General features: G+C 38.3%; 1 protein-coding gene across 1 annotated transcript in view; it reads right to left on the reverse strand.

Annotated features, from left to right (window-relative positions):
* Nucleotides 1-9,444, reverse strand: part of FN1 (fibronectin 1) — an 87,495-nt gene extending 78,051 nt beyond the window's left edge. Inside the window, exons 1-5 of the mRNA XM_044670739.1 lie at nucleotides 9,285-9,444; nucleotides 8,074-8,202; nucleotides 6,658-6,795; nucleotides 4,563-4,694; nucleotides 3,235-3,372 (exon numbers count right to left, since the gene is read on the reverse strand). Of these exons, the coding sequence (XP_044526674.1) occupies nucleotides 3,235-3,372; nucleotides 4,563-4,694; nucleotides 6,658-6,795; nucleotides 8,074-8,202; nucleotides 9,285-9,444 (697 nt within the window). The remainder of the gene's footprint in view (nucleotides 1-3,234; nucleotides 3,373-4,562; nucleotides 4,695-6,657; nucleotides 6,796-8,073; nucleotides 8,203-9,284) is intronic.
* Nucleotides 9,445-9,801: the final 357 nt, after the last annotated feature.

Raw genomic sequence — 9,801 nt, forward strand, 5'->3', positions numbered from 1 at the left:
ATGTAAAAGCCACAGGAGATCAACAACCTTTTAGGTACCAATTGCTTCTCCCCCCCAGATAATACCTTCCAAATCCCAGAAAAGCTGTCTCCATTCAGGGGCTCAGAGTTAATGAGAAGGGTCAAACATTGTCCCTCCTCTGGGCAAAGAAAGATAGGATTATCATTGTATATTGCTAGCCAGTGACAAAGAAATCACTTGTCTATGAGTTAGAAGGGCTGGAATAATCAAACACCTTGTTCATAAAACACAGTTTAAATATAAAGTAGTAGAGCTTTGGGGCACAACTGACTGACACTGTTTTCCTAGACTTTATGGAAAACTGTTGGGTTTAGAGTAAATGAGTTCAGCATGCTTGATGCATGATGTCCTTATGTATTCAGAGAAGAGACCCTAACTTGGAAAAATCCCCAGAATGTGGGTAAGAGTTCAAATCAATCGACCATCAAGCATTTATTAAGTCCCTGTCATGTATAATAAGCATTGTGCTAAGGGGATACAAAGACAAAGGATGAAATAATCATCACTCTCTAGGAGTTAATATTCATTCCCTTCACTCTTTCCCCCATTTGGGGTTATAATGTGATGCTGCTGGAAGAGTACTGGTTTAGGAGTGGAGATCTTGGATCTGAACTCTTAACTCTAAAACTTACTACCGAAGTTGAGAAAGAGGATTGGACTAGATGGTCTCCCAAGACTCCTTCTGGCTCCAAATCTATGAACTCTTGACTTCCCATAGTGTTTGGCTGGTATCTCTTATGGCGCTTAACATATTCTTATTTTTATCATTTTTTTAGTATCTCATCTCCTCTATTAGACTTGTCATACCCATCTTTCACTTCTCCCATGTAACCAACCATAGGATCTTGCCCCAAATATTAAAGTTTCCTAATACTTTGTCGAATCAATTTTTCTCTCTCAAGATATCCTTCTCTCCTCATAGTTCTAGAAGAACAAAAGCATTAGCAATGGATATATTTTTCTTTTTTAGAGCATTCCATTTACTTTGAAGCTGGAATACCACCATTAGGTATGGAAATTCTACTGATTATAATTACAAAGGATTAACTAACATGGTTCAAAACTATGACATGGTCCAATTCCAGTCAAAAGGATTGACCAGAAGAGAGCAAATGTTGTGCAGCTTACATTTCGCAATGGTACACATTGTGTAGGGAAAGCTAGGTGGCATAGTAGGTTGAGTGCCAGGTCTGGAGTTAGATAGACTCATCTTCCTGAGTTCAAATATGAGTTCAGATACTTACTACCTCTGTGACCCCGGTTAAATCACTTAACCCTGTTTGCCTCCATTTCCTCATCTGCCAAATGATCTGGAGAAGAAAATGACAAACTCCTCCAGAATCTGTGCCAAGAAAACCCCAAATGGGGTCACAAAGAGTTGGATGTGATTGAAAAATGACTAAACAAAAACAGTGTAATCTTTGTATCTCTAGCACCTAGGATCAAGTCCTGGAACTTAGTGGGCGCTTAAAAAATACTTCTTGAATTAAATATAGAATTGGTAGAGACCTTAGAAATGATCTCATCCAACCTCCTCATTTTAAGGTAAGGAAACTGAGGCATAAAGAGATCAAATGAAAATTTTGCCCAAGGTGACACAGACAGTTATCAAAGTACTGATGTGAACCCATTTCTTTCTTATAGCAAATGAAATACTCTTTTCACTGCAACATGACATAAGATGTGGCTTGATTTGTTGCTTTTTTTTGGCTTACATATATCAAAAATTCTAATAAGAAAACCCTAAGGATCCTCAAAAGATAACCATATCACACAAGATTAAAAAAAGAGTAGCTTAGACAAGTTAATAATGAATTCTCAAATTCAGATTTATATATTTATATTTTTATAAGTTGCCCTCTGATCCTTACTATTTTGATTCTGCAAAACCTTACAGTTTTCATTAGTTCAAAGCTATGAAAAGCCTTGGATCCCTAAGGCAACAAATGATCTCACATGGAAGTTTTAGGAGAACTGAATGACAAAGATTCAAAAGACCAGGTATTTTACAGCTTGTTTTCAAGTCTTTTAAAGGCCCCAGAGAGGAGAAGTCATACTTCACTGCAGTTAGCCACTTCAAACAACTTGTTTTGACTTCAAGTTAATTTTTCTCCCAGTAATTCAGCCAAGAGATAGGCACCATTCAAAGTTCAAATCCCCACCAAGAAGACTCACATTTTAGTGCTTTGCTTCTATTTGCTAAACCTTAAATGTCCCAAATTGTAAAAGCAGAGACATCAGATTAAGTGAACCTTTTCCTTCACGAATGTTTTTGATCTGGATCCTACTTTAACATAATCAAGAGAGGGTGAAGATGGTTGATGATTTCCAGCTCAAGTTATCAGGACATCTGAAAAAATATTGAGGTCCCCCTTCTTCGCAGATGATTAATTTCTATGGGCTCCCTTTCAACGGATGATTGGTTCATTCTTCTCTGAATATCATGTTTGTTTAGCCTGTAACATAGATACTGCAAACACTAGAACCAGGTGGCAGATGTTTCCTACAACTAAGATTTGATTTTGAAAAATCTGTGCAAGTCTTTTTGAGTTCTAAGAATTACATCAGATTGCATTTTCTGTTAAAAGAAAGCAAAGGAGGTCTTTTTGTACCTCACTTGAGCCATCAAGGGTTTTGATTCTCAATAGAAAGTAAGTGAAGAAGGATAGGGCGGGAGTCTGGAGAAGGGGTGCCAAGTATGAAATGAATCTAAAGAACTAAGAATAAAATAACAAGAAGGGAAAGGAAGGAGATGGATGATATTGATTTAAGTTTTCCCCATCTTAAAAAGCCTTTGGATATCCTGGGATACCATTCCCAAATTTTCTTCCGAACCAAATACTTTTCTCAGAACCAAATACTTTATTCACCTTTTTCTTTTCTTCTACCTTGCTTATTCCCTTCCAACACTGGGGAGACACTGGGTTCATTGATGTACAGAATTTTTAAAATTACTGACTTTAAACTGCTTCCATGGATAGCTAGTTTAATGTAGAAGACAGCCCTTTCTGTCTAGAAGCTGTTGCCACTGTTTATTCTTCACTCTATCATTCACTGGGCAAAGTAAAGTAATTCTGGATGCATTTTTCCCTATGAAGACTTTACCTTAGTGTCTGAACTCTGGATCATAGCAAACATTGCATTGCATTGTTTTGAACATTGACCAAATATCTATCACTCTATGTGAAGTTTCTAGAAATAAACAAAACATACTTCTGGAGGTACATGTGATGCGTCCACTGCCTTCTCCTAAACAGGTACAATCCACCATCATCCACCCTTGATAGGGTTTCTCCCAAGTCTCTCCAACAACATAGGAAGTCCCAGCAGTGTTGTCATAGCATCTCTCAGCTATGGAACAAAAAGAAATGTTATTCAGAATTTTACAACCTCTTTCTAATTTAAAGTGTAGAGGTAAGCAGAAATCTTGCCACATTTTTTTAAAAAAAGAACCAATCCATTGCCAAAATCAGGTCATGGATAGACTGCAACAGCTAACCAACAATAAAAGTGGCTGCATGCGACATGTGAGATAAATCATTTTATTGTACCAACGAAGAGAATTATCTACATTTTATCTATTTATATTAAGACTTTTGCCATCATTTTTCAGTTGAAGAATGTTATTTTCATCAGAACTTTAAAGCCAGATTTTTTTTCATGTAAGACTGAAAACAATCTAAAAGAATAAAATTCCAAACTTCATTGGAATGACCATAGACAAAAAGCCATTCCAAATTTCCAACTTTTATTTAAAAAATCCTGAATCCTTTGAGTTGGTAATTACTGGCAAAGTTAGTACAGTTTAAAGTTCAAGGCTTTTATTTTTTTCATTCTCATATTTGAGTAAAGGTTTCAATTTTTTAAAGTTCCTATACATTTCTGCAGTTTCAAGAAGGTAGTTCAGGGATGAAATAGTAGAACATTTTGTGTAATAGTTCAGGAGCTATTATTATAAAGATGGTAAAAAACCCAAAAATCCTGCAATTTTTTTCCTATATAAATAATTTACAACATAGCCTAAAGGGTGTTCTGAATCTCAAAGGAATTAGATATCAGGTGTCAGAAATGTTCCCCTCCCCTCAGGCAAATGGCTCCTCGTCCTAACAATTCTGTCTGATATTTTTTGGAGACATAGTTAGAATTCTATTATTCTGAGGCAATGTGATACATTTATGCTTTCTCTGGAATTAGAGGATCTGGCTGTTTTTAAATCTTGCCTCTGATACTTATTACCTGTGTGAGTGTAGGCAAGTCTCCTAACTTTTCTAGACCTCAGTTTCCTCTTCTGTAAAAGGAAGGAATTAGATTAGATAGCCTCTGTGGAATCTTCCAGTTCTATATACCTGTGATCCCAATCACCACTTTACCCAGCAAAATTTAGATAATGTAAAATTTGGAATTCTGACTCAATTCCATTTTTTCAGCAGGACATAGGTCCTTGTCCTATGAGCTTGGGTCCATTTAGATGTAATTCCTGTCCACCTTTACTTGAAAGCTGTTCCCTTTTCCCACCTTTAAAAGTCACATAATTCACATACCTACAGGTTTGCAGGTCCATTCTCCTTTTCCATTACCAAGACAAACACACTCAAGCATGTAGCCTCCTGTCTCATGTGGTCGGCGCCAAGTGTCACCTATCTTGTAGGACTGACCCCCTTCATGACAGCGATCTGATTTTTTTGATTAAAAAGAAAATTAGATTAATTCCTTGTTGTCAAGAGGGTCAAGAACAGAAGGCATTACTTTTCCTGGGTTATTTTCAAAGCAGTGTAGCTCCACATGCTAACTTATAGAGAAGCAAACAGTACATTGCCTGGATTTTAAGGTAGAAGGCTTAGGTTCAAGTGTCAGAACTCCTATTAACAAGAGATGAGATTTTGGGTCACTCAATTTCTTTGAAACTCAGTTTCCTCACTAAAATGGAGACAATAAAATTTCTATTCTCAGTGGGTTGTTACATAAAGAAAGTATCTTGAGAGATTATGAAATGCTTCTAAAATATAAGATAAAATGGAAGTGCCCATACCATACCTTCCCTTGTTAGAGAGGTAATAAGGTATGAGCAACTGTTAACTGTCCTTAACGTTTCCAGTTATTTCATTAATAGAATACCTACTAGAAAACTGGAATGGTTGATAAGGGCCCTAGTCACAAAATATACTTTAGATCTTTGCTTCCCTGGAAGATCACAGGAAATCTAATTTCTAAGATCAGGTTGAATCAAATAAATAAATAAATGAAAAGGACAGGGTGAGCGTGTCCCCCTCCAACAGCTGGATTGATCTCAATTCTATTTCTAATGGAGATAGTGCTTCATACATTTTATTCCTCCTTTCTGGAGTGAGCAGAAACACCACTAGGGAGTTATTTTCATGCTTATCTCAGTCTAACACACTTGGAAGTGGAAATACAATTATGGGGAAAACATTACAAAGGAAAACCTCAGATTCTTTCCCAGAAACATTATACTCACTGGTGCAATGGAAAGACCATGGGATTTGGAGTCAGTGGACCTGTGTTCAAATCTTGGACTCTGAAGCTTATAGCCTATGTTATCTTGGGTAAGTCACTTAATTTCTCTGAGACTCAATTACCTCAACTAAATGACATCGATGGAGTCTTCTATTTCTAAATTGATGGTTCTAAATCAAGACACTGTAGTAAAACATGGAGAGAGAGACAGACAGAGACAGAGACAGATAGAAAGACAGTGACAGAGACAGAGAAAGGAAAAGAGAGAAGAAATTTAGAGAAAACCCTAAGCCTCTAAATTTGGAAATCTTCAAACCAAAATATTAGGAGAGTTGATCTGGCCTAAATCATAAGTGAATATCTGAGTATGGTTTTTGATTTTTAAAATGATTAAAGCATAAACACATACATACACACACACACAAAACAACCTTCTAGTTGAACCAGCTGATAACACTTAGCAGATCAAACTAAATGAATTCACTGACCCTATTAGGACTAATGAGAAGTGGCAGTCTTTAAAGCACCCTCACTATTGGACACTTTGGGATATTTGATTATATTTCCCTTCAGAAATACAGAAGAGTTCTATTTTCAGAAGAATGTATTAAACATTAAGAAATTGGAATGTATCCATTAACTATATCAATGAAAACAAAAACAATGAGTAAAAGTAATTTTTCCCGAGTTTAACAACTGCTAAAGATCATCATTCAAATTATGTAAAAGGTAAAAATGTATGAATCAGTTAAACTGATGAAGAGGTTAACCTGTCATGTATAAAGTTACAAAAAATTTGCACACTTTCTTCTTTAATCTATATGGTATTGCTTTGACTGCCTTATCTGTTCTAAGTAGGGAATAGGTATCACATAATTCTTCAATTAATTTATATTCTGAAATGGAGCCAAAGATACAGACAGACACAGGTACAAACACACAAAACCATTCCAGATCCTGGCTGGGGAGCTGTGTACAAGGAGCACAAGATGCTCAGGGGCATCCATAAAATGGATTATCCATTTTAACAATAGTAGAAAGTTATTTGTGATTGAAATTGACTTCACTCTAATAGGGACAGTCACATTTTGCTGAACTAAGTGAACTTTTCCAGGAGGCATATGGTGTTAGAAAGAAAAGAAGTCATAGTTGTGTTCTTACTTGCAATGGTACAGCTGATTCTCCCTCGGCCAGCCCCAATGCAGGTACAATCCCAAATCATTGAGTCCTTTGGGCGCTCGTAAGTGTCCCCAACCCTGTAGGTATTTCCAGTATATTTGTCGAAGCATGTTTCTTCAGCTGAGAGGGAACATTATAGGAATAACTTTTACATTCCTAGGCTTTCATCTGTACAAAGACCCATTTCCCATTCTAGAGAATAACATGGCAGAGTGGATAAAGAAAAGCAAAGGACATGAGTTAAGGAGATTAAAATTCTCCTCCTGGTCTATGACCTTACTCAAATTCTGAAATTGTTTTTATGACTTGATTTCCGTTGTAAAGAATAGGTGCCATATAAAGTATTGTGTTTCTGACTCATTATGCTATTAGGGAAGAGATTTCAGATATAGATGCTTGACTCAGGAATTAAACTGGAGTGTTATACATTAGTCTATAGTTTGTTAATGCCTTCCCCCCTCACTCCCTGCCACTGGACAACCAAAATTATTATTTAATAACATTTCCATTATAGTTCCAATAATGGTTCTTTTTTGGTGAGTTTTTGACAGTCTAAAGGAGAAAAACATCAATGATTACTTAGGGGAAAAGTTTGTTTTAGGAAGTGAGAGGCCAGGTTTAAAGGCATAATTGACAAATCACTTCTGAAATGTGAAGATATTTGTTCCTCCTCATAGGTATTCTGATCCACAAAAATTACTTCTATGCAGTTAAATATTTAAGACTTTTAGGGGGGCAGCTGGGTAGCCCAGTGGATTGAGAGCCAGGCCTAGAGACTGGAGGTCCTGGTTTCAAATATGACCTCAGGCACTTCCAAGCTGTGTGACCCTGGGCAAGTCACTTGAGCCCTGTTGCCTAGCTCTTACTGCTCTTCTGCCTTAGAACCAATACACAGTATTGATTTTAAGATGGAAGGTGAGGGTTTTAAAAAAAAGACTTTTTGACTATAAGATGGCAAAAAGGTGCCAACCTGCTTGGTTGAGGGAGTTTCCTCAATTAGGAAGGTCCCAGTAAACATTCATGTCCAGTCCCTTTCCCGTAAATATTTAAATGCTGATAGCTATAGATATATATAGTGATAATTACAATTTTATTTGGGGGACAAATAATAAATCTATTTTTCATTGAAATACGGACTAGAAGGAGGCTTAGGAAGCAATTCGTTCTTTTTAGAAGTAAAAATTACTTTTACATTAGATTTTACTTCTAAGACAGAGATGAGTGTACAAAAATAAGTTCTTAAAAGTATTTTTAGGTATTAAAAATTACAGATTGTAGCATTAAAAAACTCCAAGCTAAGGAAAGTCCCATAGAAATTTAATTTGTAATTTCTCTGTCTAGTTAATCAACACTCAGCACTTCTCCATCTAACAAAAGGAAATTAACAATTTCACTTACCTTCAGGTTTGCTCTCACAGTTGAAACCTCTGCTGCCTCCATAGCAGGTACAAACCAGTGCATTGCCCAGGTAAGTTCTCTCCCATTGTTGGTTGATCTGATAGTGTTTTCCATTATCATAACAGCCAGCTGCAATGAGTAGGGGGAAAAAAAAGTATTTTCTACTGACTTTCCATTTCATGTATGGAAAGGGAAACTTTTCATCCCAACTAAATGGACAATAATGAAATAAAGAAACAAAGTAAGGTTAATAGGGAAACTAAAATAGCTATGATGAGAAGAGAATGGATAAACGAGTTCATAAAAATAGCCTTCAGAGCACCAGCACATCATCCATAAGGACATGGCAGCAATGAGTTAAAAAAAAAGTTGTCTAGCAATCTTTGGGGCCAAGAGAAATGAATATTTAGGGAGCAGGGATGGGTTTTGGTCTTGTTACTGAGCTAAATCTTACTTGGTGAAATGACTTCCAACTGTCCAGTGAAAACGGTTCTAAAAACAGACAGTTGGAGGCTTCACTAAAAGAGAAAAAGAAAAGCAAGTTCCCTTAAGCCACATTGCTATTGTGGAGGTAAGTGGAGCAGTGATTAATGACAGAAACATGTCCCACTCAGCAAGTTTTAGTGGTTTCCATTAGACCATTGAAAAACTGTTCACTCTCCAAGATGAAAAAGAAATTCCATCTTCCTTACACAGTAAAGTATCTCCAGGGGCTGAAGGCAATTCGAACCGAACGCCCAAGTTTTAGAGTTGGTTAAAGAACAGTAGCAGATTTTGCAGGCACTCCTTCCCCACACCCCCAACCTTCTTTTGCCAGTTAAAAATGACGCAAAGAGAAAAATGCAAAGTGTCCATTAGGGCCACCTAAATCCTGAATGGACATTCTGAGAAAACGCCCATTGCTCAGATTCATCCTTAAAAGTACTAACTGGATGGAAAGGCGTCCGATCTACAGGACTGATGGGCTTTCCAATGAAGTAACCTCCCCCAGCCCCCTTCATTACACCCTATCTCCAGAGAACTTAGATCTTTTAGAGAAGGAACCCAAGATTAGTCGTGGAGCAGGCACAGACGTCCCTGGAAAGGCTTTGTACCTATAGCCTATAGTTCTTTAAGAAAATCCATTTAACGGACTGAGAAAAGTTTTCTCCAACTTCGGGAGAACTTGTCCCAATCTGGGAGAAAGTCTTTTCTCTGAGTAAGTTACTCACTTTTGCTTTGGCTGACAGCCACCGGGGAAGGAGGCTGAATCATTTGCTGAGTTTGCCTCCGTTTTTTCGTCGCCTTTGCGCCTTGCACTGATGCCCCCAGACATAGCGCAAGCAGCAGCAGCAGCAGCAGCCGCCGTCCCGGGACTGGGTCCCCGTGCATCTTGCAAAGCGGGAGTGAGAGACTCCTCCAGAGACAAACTGCACCCCCACCCTAAGTTTCTGGTTTACTCTGCAGCCCGCGAGAGACCAAGTTGCATGGAGAGCTGGCGTGCCCTGGACTCCTCTGGAAAGGTAGGGGACCAAGGGTGGGGAAGGGGAGGGAAAGGGGCCTGGGAAGGAAAAACTGAAGATGGGGCTGCCGCAGGTCGCTCTGCTCCCCAGTGCAGTGCACCCCTCTTGAACCCTGCAGCCTGTGCGAGCGGCAGAGCCCCAGCGCGCGGGGGTTTATATGGGACCCTCAGCTCCCGACCCCCGCGAGGCCACTGGCGAGCCGGAGGAGGTGGGACCCGCCCGATTC

This window comes from Gracilinanus agilis, chromosome 3 (genome assembly GCF_016433145.1).
Source record: "Gracilinanus agilis isolate LMUSP501 chromosome 3, AgileGrace, whole genome shotgun sequence".
Classification (NCBI taxonomy): domain Eukaryota; kingdom Metazoa; phylum Chordata; class Mammalia; order Didelphimorphia; family Didelphidae; genus Gracilinanus; species Gracilinanus agilis.